Raw genomic sequence first — 27,219 nt, forward strand, 5'->3', positions numbered from 1 at the left:
GTATTATGTTCCCCCAACATCCAGTCTCATTACAAAATTTGGTATTTCTCTTCTCTCCTTTAGTGAATAAAATAAAGGAAAGTAGCTGAGTTTGTGTGTATATATATATATATATATATATATATATATATATATATATATATTTCTGTAATGTGCACAGAAATATGGGAACAGTTGTTCCTTCTGAAAATTAAGATATGAGAGTATTGATGGGGTTGGGAAAAAGAGGTGGCTACTAATATTTTTATATTTTCTTTGCTATTTTTATATACATGCTTTATTTTTACTTATACCCAATTATGTGTATTATGTTTATACTATACAGAATTTTTTTCAAAAAAATTAATTTGCTTATTAACTTGAGAATAGTAGGGGGAACTGTGAGCCAGAGCTATCCATCCTGCGGTCTTCAGGAATCAGGCAGCTAACATGTATGTGCCAGAGCCAGGTGTGGTCATAGGAGTGGTGAGCCTGAGGGAACTGAGAGGCACACAATTTCAAATTTCCATCACTCTGCTGGCCTGTGGCACAGGTCTGAGGTGGTGTCTGCCAGCGGGCTGTGAGCTGGCAATGGCTTCACTACCCTGTAAAGAAATGACATCCACTCTCAGAAGTAGGGGACCAGCTGAAGACTGAATTCGAACTCTTTTATGATGCGAAGGAACAGGTACAGAGACTGACGGTTAGTATGACAAGCTGTGTCCATTCTTGCATGTCCTTCCTCTCATTCCTTTAACTAAGGCAGGCTTCCTAATTCCTCTTATCTGGGCAGTGTTAAGTGTCAAGTAGGGGAGCAGAAGAAAATTCATATGTAATTCAGAAATCATCCCTGAAAAATGTCACTGTCTTCTAATAAAAATGACTGGATCTCCTTTCAGAAATGCCTCCTGATAAAGCCAGCTGAGCTTGGCATTCATAACAAGCTAGAACCTTCTTTGATAGAACAAAGCAAGTGTCAAATGAAGACCATAGGAAGGGAGCAAGGAGCACTGCTGTGGCCTGTCCCAGACCCACCTCCACGATCCTTCCCTGGTATCTCATTGTGAGGGATGGCAAGTAACAAATGGCAGTACCAAAGCAGGCCCTCTTCCCTTCCCCTAAAACATGTCAGATCTACGACTAAAAATAAGGCCTTAAGCTTCTCATGTAGTGTTTGCTCAGGAAAATCTCTAGATGGTTCCAAACTACAGCCGAGTTTGCCATGTCACTGTGACATGAGCCTGCCTGCAGTGTCTGGCCAGCCAGCCTTAGGGAAAAGCACTGAGCTCTTGGCATAGTCCTTAGCAGCCAGCCTGGGAGACATGCAAAAACACTTCCAGAGACGAAAACAGAACGTCCTCTATCTGGTTGATGCCAGCATGGCCCAAAGTCTAATGCACAGGACACTGGGTCTGCAGGATGCATTGCAGAAAAAGGCTCTATCATCAAATACGTGTACTTGAAATATCGGTGGGTCACTTTGTAAAGTATCTGATTATCTAACCACCATGCTGTACCCCTGAAACTAATACAACATAATATTTAATGTACACTGTAATTGAAAAAAAGACAAAAAAATTAAAAAGAAAACATTTGAAAAATACTGTGTTCAAGCTCCTCAAACTTCTTATCTGTAGAACTTCTCAGGTTTGGAAGCTAAGAAGGGGCCATTTCACACCTTATTGGTCATATACATTCCACGGTCTTCTACAGAGAACTGGTGCTGAATTTCAAGTTTCCTCTGATTCCCAGGTCTTTTCCTCCACCACCCCTGTCTCTAAGGAATATGTGGCCAAGAAACTTTTATCATGGTATTTCCATGGTAAGGAATTATCTCCAGAAGCATTTTTTTTTTTTGCAGAGATTCTGGTTCTTAAATTGTATAAAGAAAAAAGTTGCAGTCTCAATCTACTAAATAAAAAATTCATTATAAGCTATGAGCCTGAGTACAAACTGCTGTTTGGAAGGATGAATGAGGCAGTTTTATGGATAGATGCTTTAATATATCTTCTCAGTGTCTAGTCTCTTACTTCTCCCTTTTGCTATCCTTCTTTCTGATCTTTCCTTCCGTGTCCCTGTCTGTCTTCCTCCTTGTGTGTCTGTTTGTCTTCCCGGGTTAAGCCTTGTGCATCTTTATTTCTGCCTCTCTTGCTCTGACCCTGGAGCTAAGTATCAAGAGCAAGGAGAACAGTGTCTTGACATATCGTGTGTGTGTGTGTGTGTGTGTGTGTGTGTGTGTGTGTGGAGGGGTTTCTTCATAGACATAGGTAGGATGACTTTCTCATATGTCAACTGTACACTAATAGTTAAAATCAGAAATTTGGGGTTTCCACAACTAAAAATTAGAAAGTTCTGTGCTGTAAGCTGACCTCTTCTTGCTATTGCCTTTGGCTGGTTACCCAGTATAAAAAGACAAGAACACCAAGGAACGTTTGCTAGCCATCAGAGTCATTAAAATGGTCATAATTTACACTAAATGGGAAAGAAAAGCCTATGAACTTATCATGGGGATTTCTCTTAATTAGGTTGATACTAAAATCCACCATTGAACAAAAAGACCTTCTCTACTAACCAGTAGTTATAATCATTTTTTCACATATTTCTCTAAGTTAGAAATAGACATAAAAACTGAAATCGTATTTACAAGTGTTTCTAATGACTTTATGTAGAGCAATCAATCAACCATCCTTAACACAGAAAGGGAACAGGCAGGTACTGTCCAAAGTAAAGGATGGTAGTTCCGGAAGTATCCATGTGGTTATGCTTTCTTTCTCTTCTCAGAGCCTCTTGGATAGAACCTGTGGTATGTTAGATCCAGGTCTGGCTGTGATTGATAGTTGGAGGCCCTGGAGTCAGGGAGCCCAGGCGACCTCCTGGCTCTGCCACTGCAGCTGCATGGTTTTGAGCAAGCCTCCAAATCTCTGTGCCTCGCTTCCTGATGGGTAAAATCGAATAATGGAATGATATACCACATGGGCTTAGAGTTAGAATTAAGAAAATGTACAGACTTGAAGGGCTTGGAAAAGTGGTAAACCTTTAAGAAAATATTAGCTATTATTTTATTATTGTTATCATTATTTTTATTAATTATATTCCATTATTTTTACAACTTTGAGATGGATATTCTATGCCATTACAGACCAATTAGAATAATAAAGCATATTTTTAAAAGCCTCCTAGAAATTTATGTTTGTTTGCTTTCCATATCTGCTTGGAAAAGGTCTTTCCTAAAGTAAATAATTATGTTTGGAAACACCATCTCTTGTTTGTGAGTTTTTATTTTTATTTTAGGTTTAGTCCCTGGAAAGTGGAACTGACCTGGGAACAAAATGGGTTTGAACAGTGTGTGTCCACTTGTACGTGAACCTTTCATATCTGTCGGCGTCACATATCATATCTGTGGATTCAACCAACCACAGATCGGAGAGTAGTTTTGCATATCCAACCATGGTTTGCAACCATGAATCTAAAATACAGCATTTGGTTCTTGGTTGGTTGAATCCACAGTAGTGAAGGGCACACTGTAGAGTCAGAAGTTATACTCAGATTTTCAGCTACTTAGGGCTGGGGTGGGGAGGTGGGGGTGGCACCCCTAACTCCAGCATTGTTCAGGGGTCACCTGTAATTGGAGATTAATACAAGGCTGTACATTATAGTTTGAGCTGGTTCAACCAAAGATATTGAGTAATGTGTGTCCCCACCCCCATTTTGGGTTACAGAATAATTAAAACACAACAGGGTGTGAATTCTATATAATAAAGAGGTAATATACAAATTGACTGTCACTCCAACACACAAGATGCCCACCCTCATGTGGACATAAGATGGCCACCACAAGATGGTCAGCAAGGGAGGGCAATTGGGAGGGACCAGGCCTGCAAGGGGACAATCAGGCCTACAGGGGAGGGCAGTTAGGGATGACCAGGCTGGCAGAGGAAGACAGTTGGGGCAATCAGGTCTACAGGGGAGGACAGTTAGAAGGGACCTAGGCCTAAAGGGGAGGGCAGTTAAGGGAGACCAGGTTGGCAGGGGAGGGCAGTTAGGGGCAATTGGGCCAACAGGGAGCAGTTAGGCATTGATCAGGCTGGCAGGGGAGTCTTTAGGGGGTGATCAGGCTGGCAGGCAGAAGCAGTTAGTGGCAATTAGGCACACAGGCAGGTAAGCGGTTGGGAGTCAGAAGTTCTGGATTGTGAGAGGGATGTCCAACTGCCTGTTTAGGCCTGACCCTGGTAAACAGGCAGTCAGACATCCCTGGAGGGGTCCCAGATTGGAGAGGGTGCAGGCTGGGCTGAAGGACACCTCCCCCCCATATGAATTTTGTGCACTGGGCCTCTAGTTAAACTATAAAGACATATTCCTTCAGTATCGTACTAGACACAAGTCCAAGGTATACTGCTTCTTATAATATTTACAACGAGTACCCCCAAATTTAACTTGTTGAGTATGCTTTTTGCTATTTTCAGTCACTAGCCAATAGAATACCATTTTAAAACTAAAATTCACTACTTACAATTTTCTCCAAATATTATAAATCACACTTTTAAATAAGTTGCTAAGATTGTATTGCAGAATTTATGTCCCATTTAGAATAATCTGTTTTCAGGTTTGGAATCTTAATCCAATATATGCCTATTTTAAAATCTTTGCTGTTCCTCAGCTTTTGAAAATACTGTAGAAATTGCCACTGATGTACGATTTCAGAGGAAAGTGAGTAACAGCAATCAGAACCCTTGCCATGGGAAAGGCACCAGGTGTAACAGATTACGTTCCGGACAAATGTGCTTCACGGGCCGACAGTGGCTGTCAAGAGCAGGGGCTGGGTCTATGCTTCCTGGGCTGAGGAAGGGAAGCACTCAGAGCCCCGTCTATCCACCGAAGTGGGACATAGATAAACTGCAGTGATCCTCCCTGAATCCACGTGGCTGCTAACAATAATGTCCAGGAGTGTGTGGTAAGTTTCATCATATAGTAGCTGAAACAAGCTGTTGATAAAACAGTACCACAATATTTTAGTTTAATAAAATACATAGCATGTCAGTTTTTCTTTAATAAGGGGTTAAGCCTGGAAAGAGGTGCACATGTCACCTTATAAAGCAATGAGAATCTTTGAGCAACAGTGTTATGGGTGATTTTAATGTACAGATGCATTTTTATTTTTTTAGTTTCCAAGATTCCTAAAATGAACATGCATATATTTCTGAATATGGCATTAGCTATATCCAGGGTAAATGGTTAGAAGCAGTTCCAAGAAAAGATGGTGACTAAAATGCCACCATGTTGAATTAACATAAAAACAGGACTTCGTGAAGCAGTGTCTCTTCCTAAGTGTGACCAGCATGCATTTGTGAAATCGGAATATAAGAGACCATCACTTAGCGAGCACTGGATGGAACCGGCCATCATGCAGAACACCGTGTGCACATGACTCCCTTAATCGCGTGAAGTAGGAACAGTTATTATCCCCATTTTACAGAACAGGAAGCAGGTGAGAAAAGAAATGTAACTTGCCCATGGTCATGGCTGTTTATTTTCACAGTTCATGATTTTAATTACTGTACTGGAAATATTAATTTACACACACACTTCAGATTTAACCTGCATGTAGAGATCTAGGCTGTTAAGTCCATTTTGATCACAGCAATACAGAGACTTGCCATACATGCCAGTGGGTTCCAGGAAAGCAGCCAGCTGGAGGCTTCGGAACTCTTTATTCTTTGACTTTCACTTGGACGATAGAGACTAATAGCCCTCGTGCCCGAAGGGTTCAGAGTTTCCCAAGTCAAACGATCTGCTCTGGGAGACAATGTTACCATGACATGGCTTAGCTTTCACAGGATGAGGGCCAACTGCCACCCTCTCTGCCAGCAGACACAGGCTTCCCTCTCGGTGCCTGGCATCCAAACCCTGAAGGCAGTTAGAGCTCTCGATCATTAGAGATAAAAATGAACTGAAACAAAATGGGATTTATCGTTAACAGTCTCAGGACTTTCTTTGGCAAGAACAGGAGAAACCATCGTGGTTTTATGCTTATTGGCTTCTAGGACCAGGAGTTTCCTGTGGTGAGAGGGTGAGACAGCTTTTCTGGTCTAGCCATCTGCCTTCCCAGTCCTGGAGGTCCTCAGGGTGCTGACTGGGAGCTGGAAATAACCATAGAGCAGGTTCCTCAACCGCAGCGCCACCTGGATAGGATGCTTAGCAGCATCTATGTCCTCTCCCCCCAGATGCCAGCAGCACCCCCTTAGTTACAACAAAGTCTGGACTGAAATTTCTCCAGTCATTGACAAATAAACCCTGAGGATCACCTGATGGAGAAGACTAGTTCACAGTGTGTTTCCTCTCCTCACTTCTTTACATCCTTAAAAATAAATAAATAAAAGGCTCTACCTTCCCATGGAAGAGAATGGACAACTGTGCATGCCACAGAAGTTTGTTCATTTGGCTGATTGGACACAGGTTGGCATGTGACCCGCACCGGGCCAATCATATTAAGTGGTTTTAGAGAATGTATTTAAGACATAAACTGAGTCAAATATATTTGAGATATACCATGACACTGAGGGAGATCTGAGTAGGCACAATGGAATAAGAGCCTCTCACTGTCCTTGAGTGATGGGGAGGCAAAAGTTAAAATCCTTGAAGAGGGAACCTGTCCACACAAAGGAGAATGGAGGAAGGGGGTCAGAAACAAAGCAAACCAGATGGAGAGCTTTTGAATTCTTCATGCAGCTGAGGGTTGGCTGAATTTCCTGTGACTGGATCCCCCCGAAATTTTCTATTTTCTTAAAAAATAATTTCATCTTTACGTGGCCCAGTTTGAAATGTTTCTCCTACTAACTACATCATGATTCATAATGAAAATACGTAACATGAGCCAATCTGGAAGGTGTTTTTTACCATCTCTATCTGGAGGTAGAAAAATGAGCCCTAAGCCAGAAAAGTCAAGTTCAAATTCCTGCTGTGTGACCCTGAGCATGTGACTCACTGCTTTAATCCTGATTGTCTGACTGAAGAGTTTGGAGATCAACTCACACATGGCTCTAAAATTATAAAAGGTGAAGCTGGGAACAGAAGTGTGTGGTCCCTTTGAACCTTGGACTCACTGTTTGATAGCTCATATAAAATTTCTTTAAATATGGTGCTCAAGACCTAGTATTATTAGGTCAGTTACTCAGAGATCAAGAGTTAGGTAAGCCCAATTGGTGTGATCAGTGGTTAAGGGTTGACCTATGAACCCGGAGGTCACAGTTCCATTTCCAGTTGGCATACATGACCAGGTTTCGGGTTCCATTCCCAGTGGGAGTTGTGTAGAAGGCAGCCTATCCATGATTCTCTCTCATCATGTATATTTTTATCTCTCTTCCCCTCTCCCTTCCCCTTTGAAATCAATAAAAATATATTTAAAAGAAAAAGAGTTAGTTGAGCTATGACTTATCAGCTATGAGACGCTGCAAATTACCTAACTCTTCTAAGCCTGAATTTCTTCATGAATTGCATGGAGGGCAAGTGTACCTGGCCCAGGAATCCCTGTCTCCTGGTCTCCAAGCCCTGGTCCATTCCACACTGAATGCAAGAGCTGAGATGCATAACCCATAGGTTATCATGGAAACTTTTGAGCTTAGATTGTGATGGAAAAGGTCATTTCAACTTCTGTATTGTTCTCTTAGATCACACATTCTGGGGGAGGCCAGGTGCCATGTTGTCAGATGCCAACCTTCTACAGAGAGGTCCCCAGGCAAGGAGCTGGGGTGGCCTGTCCACAGCCAGGTGAGTGAGCCGTGTTAGAGCCGCCTTCCAGTACCAGGCGGCTGTTACTGCAACTCCATGAGAAACCATGAGCCACAACCAACCAGTGAAGGTGAATTCTTGACCCCCAGAAACTGAGATAATGTTAAAGCTGCTAAATTTGGGAGTAATTTGTTGCAGAGCAAATAAATTAATGCATGAGAAGTGTTTAGGACAGTGTTTGGCACACTTCTATCATGAGTGTATGTGAAGCACCCAGCATATAGTAAATGCTCACTAAATATGTGTTACATGAATGTTAGTATTGTTTTCTTCACCACCATTATCACCCCCCATCATTGTATGCAACCTCAATCCAAAATCACTTCCCAAATGAGCTGGACTCTCAAATATCTTCTCTAAAATTGTTAAAATAGAGCTATTTTAAAACGTGATAGCCTGAGAAGCAAGAATTCACACTATATTCTGAGGGCTGGCATTTACTCTGGATGCACGCCTTGTTCACTGTCCTGATCTACCCTTAGGTGAAAGAGAAATATTATATATGTTCTGCCTGGTGAGCCCACCCCAGGTGAGCACGAGAGAGAGAGAGAGAGAGAGAGAGAGAGAGAGAGAGAGAGAGACTGAGAGAGAGAGATATGACCCCAGCGACTCACCGTCCACACAGGAGGGCCGGTTTCTGGTGGTGCCGGCCACCTTTCCAGGCAGACAGGAGCACTTCACCGTCTGTGACCGCTCCTCGATGCGGTTCTTATTGCAGCATCTGTGCGCGGCGATCACTTCACATGTCCCTCCTTCTGGCGAGGGAGAAAGAAGAGGGAACCTGGTGAGAGGATTCCAGCGGCCACCTATGCCCTTGGGGATCCCTGGGGAAGGCTGGGGAAATGATGTAAGGGAGAGAAATGATAGAAATAGGCACCCTGAGATCCAATTCCTAGGGGTCAGTTTCCACTCTCTCCATGTAACAGGTACAGATACATGTAGACACAATCATGTACAAGGTCTGTGTGATCTTGGCGAGGACAACGACATTGCATCAGTACACTTCAAATGCAACAAAGGCACCACGCAGGGCCCTGGGGAGGGCGACTGGGCAGTTGTGCTGAAAGGCCGGTGCAGTGAAGGCCTGGGCTGCCCCAGAGGAGGGGGCCTGCCTTGAGTGCAGGGCAGGATGAGAGCTCACTCCTGTGTGACTCTGCTGTGCAATTCTCTGCATTCCTGTAATGGCCAGCACCTGCTCCTCCAGGCATAGAGCCTGCGGAGGTGGGAGAACTGCCCAGCATTTGTCTCTCCCTTTCACTGCCTGCCCTCTCTCAAGGGGGCTTAACAGAACCTAACTGGGAGTCATTTCCCAAATGCAGGTTCACTCCAGAAATCACAGGAATGATCGCCGGGGAAAACAGGTCCATGCTATGAATGGCACTTCAGACCATAGTCCAAAGCATTAGCTTCCCTGGCTGCTGTAGCTCAGCCATGCATTCACCAGCATTCCTTGGCGCCTAATCACATCTGTCCCTCTGCCCCGGCCTCTGCGCCCTGCACTGCATGACCGTGGGTTTGCTGAGCCTTCGGGTGGGCCTGTCCACCTGCAGGGCCTCCAGTTCCCAGGGGACATAAACGTCACTCCAAGTGACCAAGAATCAGAAATTATCTTCCCCAATGTCAAGCTCTGCATTTAGAAAAACTGTTTTTCTTCTGGTAAGAATTGGCCATAACATTTATGATTCTTGGCATTTAGGATTCAGTTGGCAGAAATGCATCACATATTTGCTAAGCAACCATTACATACAAGTCACTGTGTTTTAAACTGTATGGGAACACTTAAAAAAAGGCGGGTGGGGGGGAGAAATTAAAAAAGAAAAGAAAAAATAATTGATAAAAGAAGGGGGCAGGAAGAAAGGACTGAAGGAAGCTCCATCCTGTCCTAAAATGTACAGGGCAATCAGTGTTGCTCAGTGCAGGGTGCTGGCTGAGGTGGTCTGACTGTTTGTCCTACCCACTAATGATATTCGACAAAATCTGGAGACACTTTTAATCATCATGACTGGAAAGTTGGATGAGACTTTCCATTGGTTGCTTCCTGTACATTCCCAGCCTGGGAATCGAACCCACAACCTGGATATATGCCCTGACTGGAAATCAAACCATGACCCATCAGTGGATGTTCCAACCAACTGAGCCTCACCACAGGGGCATATCACTATTTCATTTAATATGTTGCTCAAAATATTCCAACTTTGGCCATTGTGAGCTCTTTCAGGTGATTTCTGTGTATTTCTTTGCCCCCTTTCTTGAGCACTTCCTTACTTTCTGTTCCTATGAAACTCTCCAGATTTACCTTATTTGTGTCCTATTCTGGTCCTAGAATCAGCCATTTCTCTAAGGAGACTGTCATTTAATAATATTAAATACATTGTTTATATTATTAAATTATTAACTTGGGGCCTGATGCACAAAATTCCTGTTAGGGTCTTGGCCCTAGCAGCCCAAGCTTCATCTGGAAGGATGTCTGTCCAGAAGGTCGTTCAGCTGCCTGGTCTAATTAGCAATTATGCTTTTACTATTATAGATATTAAATAATATATTATTAATATGTGATATTATTAATAATAAATAACATTATTTATTTAATATTATTAAAATAATTTATAATTTTTCAATTAAAGTTGACATTAATTATTATACTAGAGGTCTGATGCATGAAATTAGTGCCTTGGCTTCATCCAGAAGGTCATCTGGACGGACATCCGGAAGGTCATTCAGCTGTCTGGTCTAATTAGCATATTATGCTTTTAGTATTATGATTAATTTCAGGTGTATAGCACAGTGATTAGACGTTTATATAATTTACAAAGTGACTCCCCCAATAGGTCTTGCACTCATCTGACTCCACGCATAGTTATTAAGATACTACTGATTATATTCCCTACGCTGTGATTTACATCCCCGTGACTATTCTGTAACTGCCAATTTTTATTTTTAAACACTTCACCTTTTTCACCCAGCCTCCCCAAACCCTTTCCCATCTGGCAACCATCTGTTCATTCATTCTAACTATGCATTAGTTTCTGTTTTGTTTGTTTTGTTTTATAGATTCCACATTAAGTGAAATCATATGGTAGCTGTCTTGCTCTGACTTATCTCATTTAGCATAATACCCATTTATGTTGGCACATAGTGAGATTTCATTCTTTTTTATTACTGAATAAATTCCATTGTCTCTATGTATCATATCTTCTTATCCAATCCTTTTTCAATTGGAACATTTAATCCATTTATATTTAAGGTAATACATAATTATATAGAGATATGCCTAATTCATTTACACTTAAAGTAATATATAGGTATGTAGTTACTGCTTATTAATTGTTTTCTGATTGTTTTTATAGATCTTCCCCATTGCTTACTAGAGGCCTAATGCAAGAAATCTGTGCAAGAGTAGGCCTTCCTTCCCCCTGCTGCTGGCACTGGCTTTCCTCTGGCACCAAGATCTGGCTTCCCTTGCTTCGTCTGGAAGGACTAAAGCAGTGTTTCCCAAACTTCTCTCATGATGAGAATCACCTGGTGGAGTTGTTAAAACACAGATTCCTGAATCCAAACTAAGAAGTGCTAAACTAGAATTTTTGGGAACATATAGGTAAAATTGTATACTTAACTAGTGCTCTAAGACAGATTTTATATACAGAGCACTAAGTTAGGTATGCAATTTTACCTATATGTTCTCAAAAATTCTAGTTTAGCACTTCTTAGTTGGGATTCAGGAATCTGTGTTTTAACAACTCCACCAGGTGATTCTCATCATGAGAGAAGTTTGGGAAACACTGGACTAAAGGATGTCTGGAAGAATGTCCGCTCTAATTAGCATATTATGCTTTTATTATTATAGATTCTCTGCTCTTGCATGTTGATGACTTTTTGTAGTGTTGTATTTGGATTCCTTTCTCATTATTTCTTGTATATCTTTTGTAGATTTTTGGTTTTTGATTCCCATGTACTTCATATATACCATGCTACATCTATAATAGTCTCTTTTAAGTTGATCATCACTCTAAAATTACTACCACTTATATTCACCCCCTCCATGTTTATGTCATTTTTTTACTTCTTTTGTGCGTGTGTATTTGTGAATTCTTTAATTTACTGTTAAAATTATATGTGATCTTCTTACATTTGCCATTTAAAAATAATGTTTTTATTGATTTCAGGCAGAGGAAAGGAGGGATGAAAACATCAATGATGAGAAACATCATTGATTGGCTCCTCCTGCATACCCTCTACTAGAGATGGAACCTGTAACCCTGGCATGTGTCCTGACTGGGAATTGAACCATGATCTCTGGATTCATGGGTTGATGCTTAACTACTGAGCAAAAACTGTCTCCACGTTGCTTCTTCTTTATATGCTTACTTATAGAACTTCTGTTCAGCTAGTGTTCAAGTGGTTGTTCTATAATCTACACTAATAAAAGAGAAAGATGCAAATTTACTGTACCTTCGTGATGCCCACCAGCCAATCAGGAGTAAGTATACAAATTAACTCAACAAAGATGGCAGGCTAATTTGTATATGCAAGTGCCAATGGGCTGGGGGTGGGGCAGGTGTTCCATACCACCCCAGCAGCTCTGGGCCTCTGGGCAGCATGGGAAGGCAGAAAGGTAGCTCCAGGCCCAGCAAAGGCAGAAAGGTGGCTCTGGATGGAGCAAAGGCAGTGCCATCAGCCAGAAGAAGGAAGACTCATTCATGAGCCTTTGTGCATAGGGCCTCTAGTTTAGTTATAATTTGGATGTGGTCATGGGAGGAGGTGAACCCAGTGTTTATGTAGTATGCCATCTTGACCAGAAGTCCCAGTCAGGGTATTTTTAAACAACAACAACAACAACAACAACAACAACAACAACACACACATTAGAATATCTGAAATAGCATTTAATTTGAGCAGGTTTCAATCTCCAGAGAGAGATCTTATTCTATGTTGCAATGCAGCACAAATGGGTATTTTAAAGCCGGTAATTAATGTGATGTGAATATTGCTCTAGCATGACCAACTAGGCTGCTGTTTTCAGTAGTGGTTAGAGAAGTGCAAAGTGCCAAACAGAGGGAACAAAAGACCAATCGATGTGAGATTGTGAGCAGGAAGTAAAGAAGCTTGAACTGGATGGTTGAAAGAGAATCTCAGTCTCACCACATGCCCATCATTGGGATTAGAGTTAATGAAACAACAGTGTTAATCACACATTACACTCTTTAACATAGACACCTACAATTAGGTCACCTTAGCTTGTTATTGTCAGCTTCAAGTTCCTTCAGTCAAGTAAGTAATAGCTGGTTCTCTACTTCATGAAAATACCACTAATTTAAAAGTAACCATTTGACTTTACTACAAGACTAAGCAATGTTTATGACTGAAAACAGCACAAAGGGTATGAAAGGTCCAGGTCATATCTTGAATCTTATTTGATTTACAGTCAGTCCAGCAGACCCAGTGATAGACATGCAAGACTGAGTTACTGCGCTGAGTTAAATAATATGAACAACAAGGTGGGTCAGGAAGCCCATAGTCAGTCCCTCCCAGCACAGCTGTTCATCGCAGTGCTCACTGCCATTTAGGGAGCTCACAGAAGAGGGTGCTGGGCACAGCAATTGGCACTTGACCTACATTATTTATAAACCTCACAACAATTGTACAGCTATTGTCCCACTTTACAGCTAAAAACCTGATACTCAAAGAGGTTGAAAGACCTGCTCTGTATCACACACGTATGACTCAGGTGTGTTTGACTCTAAAACTCAACTAATCAGTCTTTGTTGATGAAACATTCCAAAAGGAAGTTTGCACTTTGCTTAGAATGGTGATCAAGGTTAACTAACCAACCTGCCTTTCTCAACCCCCCAATCAAGTTTTGACCTCATTTGCTACCATCCTTCTCTCTGCTCCAGGGACATGGGTTGTTGGAAGGCTATGGCCTAAACATGATGGGCATGATCTCTTTTGAGGGTTGCTTTAAACCCATGAGGTGTTGCTCTAAATAATAGGCATTTCGTTCTTGACAAGTTGAACCCTGCACCTCTTGAAGCACCCTTCTCACAGATCTCTGGCTCATTCTCTCACTTCTTCTACATATTTGCCCAAATACCTTAGTATCAAAGGCACATTGATCACCCTAATGAAATCATAATTCTCCTCCTCAGCATGTTGTACTATGCCTCATCTGCCCTCCAGGGTTCCCGTAACTCTCAAATATAGTGTATAATTTATTAATTAATTATACTTATTGTCTGTGTGTGTTTTCCCTGGACTATAATCTTCTTAAGGATACTGCTGCTTTCTTTAAACATCGTTAAACATTGTCTGGCATGTCGTTAATAGGGTTTGAAAAGTGCCTCTAATACATATTTCAGTTAATCTTCAAAATAGTTCAAAGACATAAATTGGACTATTGTTACCCCCATTTTCTAGTGAAGATGTAGGCTAAGAACAGCCAAATGGCATGGCCATATAAGTAATTATGACAATAATAATATTATAGGAACTAACCATTCATTGAATATTTACTATGTGTCTGACATCATGGTAGGTATGTTACAAACCTTTAATGCATTTTTTGATCACATAAGCCCAATGAGGTTATGATTACCCTCATTTTACAGAGGAGGCAACTGAGGTCAAGAATAGCTTAATCATTTGCCCACATTATACCTTGTGAGTACCTGGCCACATCCAGACCAAAACCCAGATCCTCTGACCACATAAACGGTGCTCTTTCCCAGTTCTACCCTGGCACTCATACTGCCATTTCTCTGAAAAGGGAAGGAGAGCTCAGTGACTGGGAACTGACAAGTACTCCATTTTCATTAAAACCTTGTATATAAAATCAATGACGTCAGACCACATTTTCCTCAGGCTCATGAATGATGGATCTGCCCACTGGAAGCTAGAGAGGTATTGCTCTAATAAGCTCATGTGGTCATGCCAAGTTGAACCATGGCTTCAATTATACCTACGGTTCAGGTATGCCAATGTGGAGTCCAGAACAGGTCCCAGAGGCCCATGGGACCCTCACATTTAGAAAGTCTGATTAGAGCCATCATACTCAAATCTCCTGATTCCCAAGGTTTACATTTGTGACTGACATAGCCATAGGTGATCAGAGAAATTTAACCTTTTAGTCTATTCTGATGGTGAAATCCAGTGCTACTGATTTGTGTTGACAAAACAAAAACATCAGATTTCAATAGGGCAAGACTCACATCTTTGGTCTTTGATCAAAAGTTTTCAAGTTATGCTTGTGGGGGTCTACAGATTATCTGAGGAGATTCAGTTACATCCACTGGAGGAAAGAACAAAGCAGTTCTAGTTATTTTTTGTTGACCTTCAGTAGAATAAATAGTCTATTCTTCTGTGATTGCTTTGCAAAGGAAAGTGAAAACAACTGTACGCAGCTGATTTCAGCCCCTAACACACTGACAAATATTTGTTGGATAGATGGATGAATCAATGGATGGATGGATAATTGAACAACATGAAAAATAAATTATAAATATGTTCTTGATAAACCCACAGCAAACATCATACTCAATGGGCAAAAACTAAAACCATTTTCCCTAAGAAAAGGAACAAGATAGGGATGCCCACTCTCACCACTTCTGTTTGATATAGTACTGGAAGTATTAGCAATTGCAATTAGACAAGAAGAAGAAATAAAAGGCATATGAGTTGGAAAAGAAGTAAAGCTGTCCTTATTTGCAGATGATATGATATTGTACATAAAATACTGGAAAGACTCCATCAAAAAACTAATAGACTTAAATTTGGCTCAGTGGATAGAGCGTCGGCTTGCAGACTGGACTTCTATTATAATCACAGGGATATAATTCCTCAAAGACACTCTGGAACAAATTTTTTAATTTTTTAAAATATATTTTTACTAGCGGCCTGGTACACAAAATTCATGCATGGGTAGGGTCCCTAATCCTGGTCGGGGATCAGGGTCGATCTAGGCCTTCCAGCTGCTGGCTAGGGCCTTCCTTCATTCTAAACCACCCCCTGGTGGTCAGCACACCTCATAGTGAGTGATAAGTGTCCTGGTTGAACTTCCATGTGGACAATTTGCATATTAGGTTTACATATATATATATATATATATATATATATATATATATATATATGGATTTCAGAGAGGAAGAGAGAAGGGGAGAGAGAATGAACATCATTTGTGAAAGAGAATCATTGATCGGCTGCCTCCTGCATCATCCCCCCCCCCCCCCCCCCGTCTTGGGGATTGAGCCCAGAAATCAGACATATGCCTTTGACAAGAATTAAATCCAGGACCCTCAGTCCACATGTTGATGCTCTATCCACTGAGCCAAACCAGCTAGGGGTAGAACAGACTTTTAAGTCTTACTTACCCACTGTCCTCATTTGCTGGCTGTTTGAAAAGGATTCTGTAGATCTGTCCCCAATAAAAGCCAAGTAAAGTTAGGTTTGTCATAGCTCTTTCTGAGAACTAGAAAAATGTCCCTTAAACATATTTTATCTGCATTTTAAGAGTTACCTAGGTAACTGTTCTTTGGAACCTAACTGTAAAGATCATTGTAAAATCATAAAGTTATTTGTCATGTAGAATCCTTCCAGACTTTTCTTTGGCACCAATGTCAGTTCATTCCCAAATTTTATATCAATCTAAAAATAAAATGATTTCAAGATGATCTGTGACCATCAAAGCAAAAATCATTTAAGAGCTCAGGGAATTGAGCTTCCTGTTTTTGCTTATGGATTATCAGTAAAATGGCTTCCCTTCTGGATTTTACCCAGCATCCATAGATTCAGCAAACAAGACAGTGAGATAGCCTACAAGCTAATGGCAGAGAATGTGTGCAAAAAAACAAGCTAGTATGGCGATTGTCCATACTATTCAGAGTTTTCAGATCATTGTTTCTGTCCTCTGTCTATAGTAAACACATATCAGATAAAATGTGAGAAATTAGCTTTATATCCTAAAACTAACCTTATAAGGGGTCCCATTGTTCTTTCATATTAGAAGGTAAGTATAGTAATTATCTGGCCAGTGTAGGCTAATCTGAAAAATATTAGATGTGTTAGATGGACATCAGTTTCCAAGTTCTAACCCTAACCCTCCACCACACATTTTAAGAATGATTGTCTTGCTTCTCCTTTGTCCATGTTCCCCAAGGCAGTGATGAAAAGGTCCCCTGCAGGGTAGCTCTGCTATGCATCTGTCCACTTCCCCTTCTTTCTTTCTCTTTTGTTTGTCAGAGCTCATAGTACACTATGAACACCTATTTTTAACAGGAAAGAAAGTTTCTAATATCCAAAATGGGGAAAGAAGACAGCATTTCAAGATTATTCCTGGCAGCATCAACTCTCTCAGAGCTGGAAAAGTTAAAAAAATGCCAACCCCAATATACTTCTAGCACTGATAACTTCTTCCCAGCTCAATGTATCATTGTCTTGCCCTATTTAAGTAAGGAAACATAAAGAAGATGAATTAATAAGGATATCATTTTTTAAAATATATTTTATTGATTTTTTTACAGAGAGGAAGAGAGAGTGACAGAGAGCTAGAAAAATCAGCTGCGTCTTGCACAACCCCTACTGGGGATGTGCCTGCAACCAAGGTACATGCCAATGACCAGAATTGAACCTGGGACCTTTCAGTGAGCAGGCCGACGCTCTATCCACTTAGTCAAACCAGTTTCAATAGGATACCACTTTCTTTAAAAAGAGTCATCTCTGATGAAAATTATATATCACAAGAGCCCTAGTTTATGGGTTTGTGCACCAGTGGGGTCCCTCAGCCTGGCCTGCGGGGATAGGGCCAAAACCAGCTCTCCAACATCTCCTAAGGGGTCCCAGATTGCGAGAGGGTGTAGGCCAGGCTGAGGGACTGCACTGGTGCACAATTGGTGCTGGGGAGGAATAATGGGAGGGTTCCATGGTGTGTCTGGCCCATCTGGCCCAGTCCTGATTAACCGGACCCCAGCAGCAAGCTAACCTACCAGTCAGGGTGTCTTCCCCCTGATGGTCAGTGTGTATCAGAGTGACTGGTTGAACGGTTGAACAGTCGAACACTTAACATATTAGTTTTTGTTATCCTATATAATAAAAGGCTAATATGCAAATATACCAAACAGTGGAACAGTTGCTATAAAGCACACTGACCACCAGGGGGCAGTTGCTCAACACAGGAGCTGCCCCCTTATGGTCAGTGCATTCCCACAGGGGTAATGCCCCTCAGCCAGAAGCCAGGCTCATGTTTGAGGAGCACAGCAGTGGTGGCAGGAATTTCTCTCACTAAGGACCCCTGGGGGATGTCTGCCTGCCTGCTTAGGCCTGCTCCCAAGCCATCCCCAGAGGGGTCCCAGACTGCCAGAAGGTGCAGGCTGGGCTGAGGGGACACCCCCCCTCCCAAGTGCACGGATGCCATGCAACAGGCCTCTAGTATATGATAATGGAAAGGAATGATGAGGTTAGAAATTGGCAGGTAGATAGATGGCTAAAAACTTTAAGGTTGGCATCATGAAACAGTTTGCCCCGAGAATAAACATCTAATAGAAATAGCTTATATCAGCCAACTGAATTACTCAGAGCTACAAACTGCATCAGCCATTGAAGAATGAACACTTGTGGGAAATTGCTAATGTCTAATCCTTTTCATCTGCCAGAGAAGTTGACATTCAGTAGTATATTTTGGTGTTGCTCATTTCATGTCCATGACTGAGCATAGCCCAGCAATTCAAAATTATTACAACACCAGCTTTTCTGGGAAAGAAGATGCTAGAAAAGAATGTAAAGTTTGAATCAGAGAAAATTATCTTTTAAAAAAGGAATAGCATAAGTCTGTACATTTTTTGGCTCCTGTATTCACTATATAGGTTTTCTTAGGTGGTCTCCTTGAACCCACATTATATGACTCTATAACTTCTCATAATTATACCATAATAATAATCACAATGCATTATTTATGCATTTTTAATAGTGTTTTACTTTTCTTATAGGGGATAAGGCCAGCAATTTTTCTGTTTCATCACTTTATCCCAAGTACTGGGCCCAGTTCTGTTCTGTAAATTTTGTTGAATGAACCCATTTCCTAAAGAGTATCTCTTGATCCCCATTGTATGCTTTCAACAAGCTGACCTTTTGTTGTGTGCCTCCTGGAATAACCAGTTCACTATCTGTCTGTCCTCTGGCTGGACTCTTCATGATAGTAGAGACCGCATCCTGTTTACTTATTTATCCCTAATGACTGGCATAATAGTAGACAGGCACATATTTGTAAATGAATAAATGACTGATTGATAAAGAAAGAGAGAGAGAGAGAGAGAGAGAGAGAGAGAGAGAGAGAGAGAGAGAGAGAGAGAGAAAGAGAGAGAGAAGGAATGAAGGAAGGAAGGAAGGAAGGAAGGAAGGAAGGAAGGAAGGAAGGAAGGAAGGAAGGAAGGAAGAAGGAAGGAAGGAAGGAAGGGAAGAAGGAAGGAAAGAAGGAAGGAAGGAAGGGAAGAAGGAAGGAAGGAAGGGAGGAAAGAAGGAAAAAAGAGGTGGAAGGGGCCCTGGGCAGTGTGGCTCAGTTGGTTGGGTGTTGTCCTATGCACCAAAAGGCTGCAGGTTTGATTCCCATCAGAGCATATGGCTGGGTGGCAGGCTTAATCCCCAGTGCAGGAGGCAGCTGATGGATGTTTTACTCTCACAGGTTGTTTCTCTCCCTCTCCCTCTTCCTTCTTCTTTCTCTAAAAATCAATTAAAAAAAACATTTAAAGAAAAAAGAAGGAAGGAAAGGAGTGTGAGGGGAGAAAGAGGAAAACAATGAAAATAAGAAAAGGAAAAAAAAATTCTGGGAAGAGATCAACCAAATAACTTGTGTGCATGAATGCATAACACATGGACACAGATAATAGGGTGGTGAAGGCCTGAGATGGGGGCAGGGCCAGGCTAGAATGAATCAGTGTGGGGAAAGGGGGTAAGTAATATTTTCAATAATAAAGATTAAAAAAAAAGAATAAATATTAAACATCAATTAATTATTTAGGTGGAACTTTCTCTGAGTATCCACATGTAGTCTTTTCAGCAAACAAACAAATAATAAATGTAGTTTTTAGAATGAAAGACCTTTTTGCACCTTCAAGAAAACAACTTGAACATGGGTTTGAATAGAGCCAAAAGATACAAATAAAAGCATTTTATTCTAAGAAAAAAAAAAAAAAGCTAGAAAATGAAACAGCAATTAAGAGAATTTATAAACAGACTTCAGTCCTTTCAGTCCTAATTAATAGTTAAGCCAGAACATATCTACTCACAGATCAACTTTTTAAAAAATGCATAAAATTGACTAAGGATGTTAAGCCTGACATGATTATTCAGACCCTTGCATTTTCATTTTATTGCCATGGTTCCTTCTTTTAAAAGCTACTACTTGTGAGACAAAGCACAGATTTCTGAGATTCACTTTTATGGGATTTCTGGATCAAGGCCTTATAAATAGCTCTCTTAGAATCTATTCTAGCAGATGTCAGAAATGCATATTTAAGACTGTGTTGAAAATGCTTTATTGACACAATGGACTAGAAGGCAGCTCCAAGTGTCTTTGTAAATCATTGGCAGGAGAGACACTAATGAATATTTAAGCATGTTTTGGTCGAGGGGGGCAAAAATGGCTGCTTGACTTGTTTATGCTCTAGATTAAACAAATCACCATCTTCTCCTTTCCAGGTTTCTGGGGTACATAAAAGACAGACAAATGTAAAAAAAAAAAAAAAAAAAAAAAAAAGGAACGAATTCTGGGTCGGACAGCCAAGTGGGAGGCAGCACAGCATAATGAATATGATAACAGGTTCTGTGATCTCTTTGTTAACCCAACCATTGTTCAATAACATGCTATCCAGCTTTCAAGTGTTTGAATTTTTTTATTGTTTTTTTTTTTTTTTGTAGTTTATTTCCAATATGAAGCCATTGTGGTCTGAGAAGATGCTTGATATGATTTCAATCTTCTTGAATTTGAAGAGACTTTCCCTGTGACCCAATATGTAATACCTTAATCAATAAAGAAAATAAAAAAATAACAGGTTCTAGAGCAAGATCATCAAGATTCAAGTACTGGATCTGCTGCTTCCTACTGTTTTCCATTCTTTGCCTCAGTTGGTAAAATCTGGGTGATGATAACATTAACTTCGCAGAGTTGTTTTGAGGACTAAATATCTATGACAATTAAATAACTATAGGCAATGATTATAATAATACCTGCTTCATAATAGGAACTAAAATATATTCTGCTGTTAGTAATAATACTGGAAACATCATTTTTGACTAGATCATGAACTTTTTCTCATGCCCATTTCCCTACGCTCACAGCAGGCCGATGGCTGGGGAATTGTATTTAGACTTCACTATTCCTCTAAAATAAGATTGCTAAAAGTAATATAAACCATAATACACTCAAAACACGATGTCTAAGTCTCTCCTTTATATTAAAAAAAAAAAAAGAATATGGCTTACACTTTGGATATCTTAAGCTTTACTGCAGAAACTCTTTAGTAACCACACTAACAATATGGAAACAATTTTTACTCAAAGATGCACTAATGAGGTTACAAAAAGAATATCCTTGATGTTTTTTCTGGTCTTTAAATACTTTAGAACATTTGCTCTTTTCCAGTAAGGATGCCTTGGATAGTATTAGGGAGGGGAACCCAAGTAGTGGTTTGAGTATCAGACTACTTTTGTGCTATTCTTAGCTCTGCCTGAGAATTTTGTTAAAATAACAACATAACATCTTCATCTGGCTATTTCTGCACACAAATTTGCTTGCCTGATCTAGACTTGCCTTCAATACACTACAAATCAATGCAACCACAGAAGTGACTTATTTCCCAGTAAGAAAAAGCCACTCAGAGGCTTGGTGGTGGCTGAAACAATGGAAGGGGGAGCTTCTATCTCAAAGTGCAGTATTTACCTGGATGTAAGACCTGAAAACTAAGTCACAGCAGCGCCTCCAGCTTCTGTGGCCATGGTCTGAAATAAGTAAGTCTGTATTCTCTTATTGTAATTATGGAAAAAGTTGGAATGAAATAAAGCTAACAAAATATCTGGGTCCATTATTCCCCTAGGTGCAAGATTCACATTCTACATCCCTCCTGGATCTCGCCCAACTCCATGCTTCAACCAACATCAAGCTTTACTTCTGACGAAAGTTCCCCTTAAGGCTGGGGACAATGTGGAAACATTTTCTAGAAAAGAGGCAGGCCATCATATTTTATATAAGCCACCCCTCAGGTTAGATTAATTTTCCTAAAATTATCTGAAACACTGCCATGAAAGGTTAAATATCATTTGAGTTGCTACCTGGGTGACTTGGAGAAATTTGTAATTTCTGATCCCTGGTCCCTTGTGAGTAAAATGCCTAACTTAAGGGATGTTTTGAGCATTAGATATTGTGATTAAACATAATTAATACATCAAGTAGCACACAGTAGGTACACTATAAATAAGAACTGACATTCTTTTAACATAAAAATGAAATCTGATTTCAAAGGCAACACTGGAGGTGGTTACAGTCTGACATGAGTTTTGATGGAAGGACTGGATTTTGAAAGCTTGGACAATGGAGGAGTTTGCTATAAGGCCCCAGGACCTGTGGAATGTCTGAACTATTCCTGTAATGATGGGACATCTACTATGCTTTCTACATTGCATCCTTGCCTTATCTGCTCTATGTCTTTATTCATTTTTGTTCTGTTTCTTGATGACATCTATGTAATGGCATATAAGCAGGGATACACTAAAAGAAGGAAGCCCAACAGTAATTATAAATTTTTAAAAATTCTTTTAAAATGAGATTATTCTATTATCTTCTATTGCTGATTCATGAACTGACCTCAAATTATAAATCGTTTGGTTTTGCTTGTAGGCAAACCACATGAAAATTTACAGATGTTAGTTTCCTTCTATCTATGGGCTAAATTATTTGCAAATTTCTAAGTGAATTGTTAAGCAATATGGAAATAGGTTATGCAAACATTAAAATTAGTATTTTGCTTATAGCTGCTGAATTCTATAATTAAGGGTTTTGGGGAAAAAAAAGTCTCTACAGTATTGGTGGTTGGGGTTTTCTAAGTTCCAGAGAATTCACATATGGTAGGATGTTTGAGTATAGTGTTTGAGAGTGGATTTTGGAGCCATATTGACTGGGATTAAATACTTGCTCTATCCTTCATGAAAATCATTTAAGTTTTCATTTCTTAGTTTGCTCATCTGGGAAATGGGAAAATAATAATACTTTCATGATCAGGTTGTTATGGGTATCAGTGAGTGAACACTGGCAAAGCCCCTAGACCCATTCCTGAAGTATGTTTGCTCTTCATGTTATTATTAATTTTAGCTGTAGTAGAGTTAGGGCTTCTAAATTATATCTCTGGCTCTCCTCCTCCTGGGCTTGTGGCACTTCCTAGTTCTCTTAAGGGATGTTGGGCCACATGGTTATTGTTAACAGCAGTAACATATCTCTTCCTTACTGAGCTTTGAATTCCCTGTGCACGGACCCTCTAGGGCTCTCTTCCTGCTGGTGTGGCAACTGGTCATACTTTAGATCAGGGGTCAGCAAATTTTTTCTATAAAAGTCCAGACAGAAAGCATTTTTAGTTTTGCTGGCCATGTGGTCTCTGTGGCAACTACCAAACTCCGAATTTGTAACTTAAAAGCAGACATAAAAAATATGTAAACAACTGGGTGTGCCTGTATGCCAATAAAACTTTATTTATGGAAACTGAAACTTGAAGAAATTATGTGTCACAGATATTGTCCTTTAGATTTTGCCAGCCATTGAAAATATAAAGACCATTCTTAGCTCAGGGGCAATAAAGCAAATAGGCCCTAGTTTGCCCACCCCCATGTTAGGGCCATCTGCCCTGCAGTTCTAGACTAACCCCTACAAACACAGCCCCGCTGTTGAACCAGAACGGGCATGGTGCATGTTCAAAAAAATAGACCTTTGTTGTTTTAAGCCAACTAAATTTGGGGTGGTTTGTTGTTGCAGCTTGACACAGCCTAATCTGACTAACATATTACTCTTTAAGATGATGAGAACAAAAGAGGTATATTACCTCCTAAGTAACTTCTGTTAATATATTTAATAACTAGGGAGGAACCGTCTCCAAAGCTATGACATGCAGTTTTTCCAATCTACGCCTTCCGTGAAAATGTAGAACAAAATGAAGCCGCTTAATGTCCTCCTTCGTGCATATACCTCATCCACCGAGCCAAGTATCTGGCTCTTGTCATCTTGGCATCTTATCGGTTTAACAGAGAGGACATAATGAAAATATATATTTATTTATGTCATGAGATTATGCCTCATAGCCAGGGAGATCAGAAACACACAGTTAGGGGGAAAGAATGCGAGCAGAAACTGATTTGTGTTGCACACTGTAGAAGTCATTAACTATGACTCAGGCAGAAAACTTATTAGTTCTCTTTTTGACAGTGATGACAATTTAATAGTATTTGGCTCGACCAAGTAACATAAAGCGTCCGGAGGCACTGAAAGGGGCTGTTTGTCAAGATGATAAACAAGGTTTCATTTTCTCCCTGGCTGCCTGGATGTGATCAGAAGTGTAAGGCCACCAAAATCACTTAGTCTGGCCACCAGCAGACGCTGAGCCACCCAGGACCATCTGTGCTTTCATGAGCCTCACTTAACGGACAGGCCCTCACAGGCCACCACAGTGGAGGTGTGTTTGCATGAGTGCAGGAGCACTGGGCATTCTGTTTGGACTTGGTGGCTGAGGGAGGGGTGTTTGTCCTTCTAGAATCACTGCTCTCTGGGAATCTCATGCTCATTCATTTCAAACCAAAGTGCTATTCAACCTTCTGGGCTCAATAAAGCAGACTGGATACATTCTCAGCATGCCATGAATGGAGAATTTTTAAGAATAGTAAGAAACACTTATAAGTGTGAGTTCTTATTGTGGTTACTATTCTATTGTTGGCTGAGGCAGTCATTAATGCCATTAATCATTTCCACTCTGTAGGAGGCTCCTGTTCTTTCTCCCTGCCTAGCAAGCACTCCCACTTCTCCTGGCGACTGTTCCGTGGATTCCTTTGGGGAACCTTCTTCCCTATTCTGAGCTCATGGCGTTTGGATACAGGAGAGGACACAAGACTCGACTAGCTAAGTGGATCATGCATTCTCCAGTGACCACGTGATTGCTACAGGGGCTGGTATCTGGCTCATGCCAGGCACAATGAGATCTCCTGGTAAAACATTTATTATTTGGAAAATGTAACTTTTGTAGAAGTGTTTCTAATGAAAATACATAAATCTGAAACTTGCCATTATCACAGCATCAGGACAGAAAAGCTACAAATGAACAGCGTCAGCACAGACAGAAGCCAGTGGAGACGGGCAGCACGTACTTGATGCCGCTTCACTGAAGCTGGCCCGGAACTTTAGCCAGCACCTGCCTTTGTTTTTTAATTGACTTTGAATTATATTTCCTGCACTTGAAATAAAAAGAATCATCCAGTACACTTACACTAAGGTTTCAAGAAGATTCTCTGTGATTAGCTTTCCTTTTGTTCTATGAATTGTGTTATAAGCAGGGCCCTATGGGAGGTGCCAAAATTGAATCAGATATACCTGTCTACGTGCCACCCTTCCCCTGAGACCTCCTTCACGTCCCTTCTTAGGTCACTCACTTCTCCTCCTTCCCATTTTAGACTCTCAGAGCCTTCTCCACCTCAGCACATTAATGACTGTAATTTTACATGTGTTTGTGGAATATTTTTTATTATTGTCTACCTCTTCTACTAAGTAAAAAACTCCGAGGCAGGCACTGTATCTGCTTGTAATGACTGTGTTATCCTGACTGCAGAGTGCAGTGCCTAACTTGAGGATGAATTCTGCCAACTCAGTACTTCGCTTCTTCCTTTTTCCTAGATCCAGAACAATCATTTGATCAGAGTGGCCATATGTTCACACATTCAAAACAGGTTTCTGTTCCCCTTACAGCCACAGATGGACATGTGACGCTTGTCCATGAGACATGAATGGAAGTCCGCTGAGGCTGTCTAGGAAGACTTTGCTTTCCTACATAATAGCAGCACCTTCCTATTCACCATGCCCTGTTTCTTCCTGTCTCACCTGTGGGCATGGTGGCTGGAACCACAGTAGCCATCTTGTGCCAATGAGAGAAAAGCAGGTCAAAGAAAAAGGCCAAGAGGATCATAGCACCCCCTACCTAAGAGTGTTTGGGCCACTGAGTCAAAGTGATCCAACCTACCTCCAAACTTTTTTGTGGGGGAGACACAAAAACACCTGTCTGCCCATCTGTTTAACTCACCATTCACTTGGAGTTTCTGTTACTAGCAGTCTGGATATATTGGAACATGTTACACATTCGATAAATACTTTTAAAATGTATGAATAAACAAAAGGGAGGAAGTGTCCTTGGCTTCAAAGTTATAGTCAGAGAGTTAAGACAGAGAGAGAGAGAAAAAAAATAATACTTCAAAATAGAAAGCCCTCCTGACACATGTGAGCTGACAGCTCTGACACTGCTGGCCGGCTGTACTTCTGAACTCTTATTTGAGGGTGTCAGTGCATTCTGTTCCATCGATTGTGTTTGCTTTAGCCACTTAGAGGTCTATGGCTCTCTTCTCATGCCATTCTCCGACTCCCTGACACCAACTGGCATCCAAAATATCACTTCCATTCTGGTACTCACAATTGGAGTTAAGCACAACACTGACCTCACCTCAGAAGCCAGCTGCAAATAGGCTACTCATACTGCCCACACCTCCATCTGAGTTGGTGATAAACTTGGGGTTCTCATGAGGCCTCCTCAGGATAAACCATTTGTTTGAATGGCTCACAGAATTCAGAGAGGAAGTTATTTATGTTTCTGCTTGATAACAAAGGATACAACTTGGGTCTAGTCAATGGCAGAGATGCATGGGACTAGGCTTGGCAGTGGGAAGGGCAGTAAATGCAGCCTCCATAGTCTCTCCAGGTACTGCCACCCTCCCAGCTCCACAATGCACCTGCCCAGCAGCTCTCCAGCTCTCCAAACCCTGTTGTTATGGAGGTTTCTTTAGTGAGCACAATTGATTGAGTCATTGGTGATTAACCCCTCTCCAGAGGGGGCGGGCAAGGATGATGGTTCCAACCTTCTAATTATGTCTCGGTCTTGCTGGTGACCAGCTCCTATCCTGATGCTCTCTATGAACCTCTGGCCACCAGTCACTTCATTGGCACAGACAATATACTCTTATCACTTCAGAGAGTCCAAGAATTTTAGTAGTTTTGTGCCAGGAATGAGGGACAAAGACCAAATATTCTTCTACGATACAATAGGAATGAAGCTGTAGTGTTCTAACATTGCATAGTAGTGCCCTTCATTGGTGGAAGATGCGTTACAAGACTCCCATGGATGCTTGAAACCTCAGATAGTACCAGACCTAATATATACCATGTTTTCCTCTGTACCTATA

The 27,219-nt window shown here is 40.9% G+C and overlaps 1 protein-coding gene across 2 annotated transcripts in view; it reads right to left on the reverse strand.

The window, feature by feature from the left end:
- Window positions 1–27,219, reverse strand: part of TAFA1 (TAFA chemokine like family member 1) — a 481,796-nt gene that overhangs the window by 93,745 nt on the left and 360,832 nt on the right. Inside the window, exon 3 of one of the 2 annotated variants that reach the window (XM_084901728.1) lies at window positions 8,379–8,519. In XM_084901728.1, the coding sequence (XP_084757854.1) occupies window positions 8,379–8,519 (141 nt within the window). The remainder of the gene's footprint in view (window positions 1–8,378; window positions 8,520–27,219) is intronic. The other variant, XM_084901729.1, reaches the window with a different exon arrangement.

This window comes from Pipistrellus hanaki, assembly GCF_964339955.1.
Source record: "Pipistrellus hanaki genome assembly, chromosome: 13".
Taxonomy (NCBI): domain Eukaryota; kingdom Metazoa; phylum Chordata; class Mammalia; order Chiroptera; family Vespertilionidae; genus Pipistrellus; species Pipistrellus hanaki.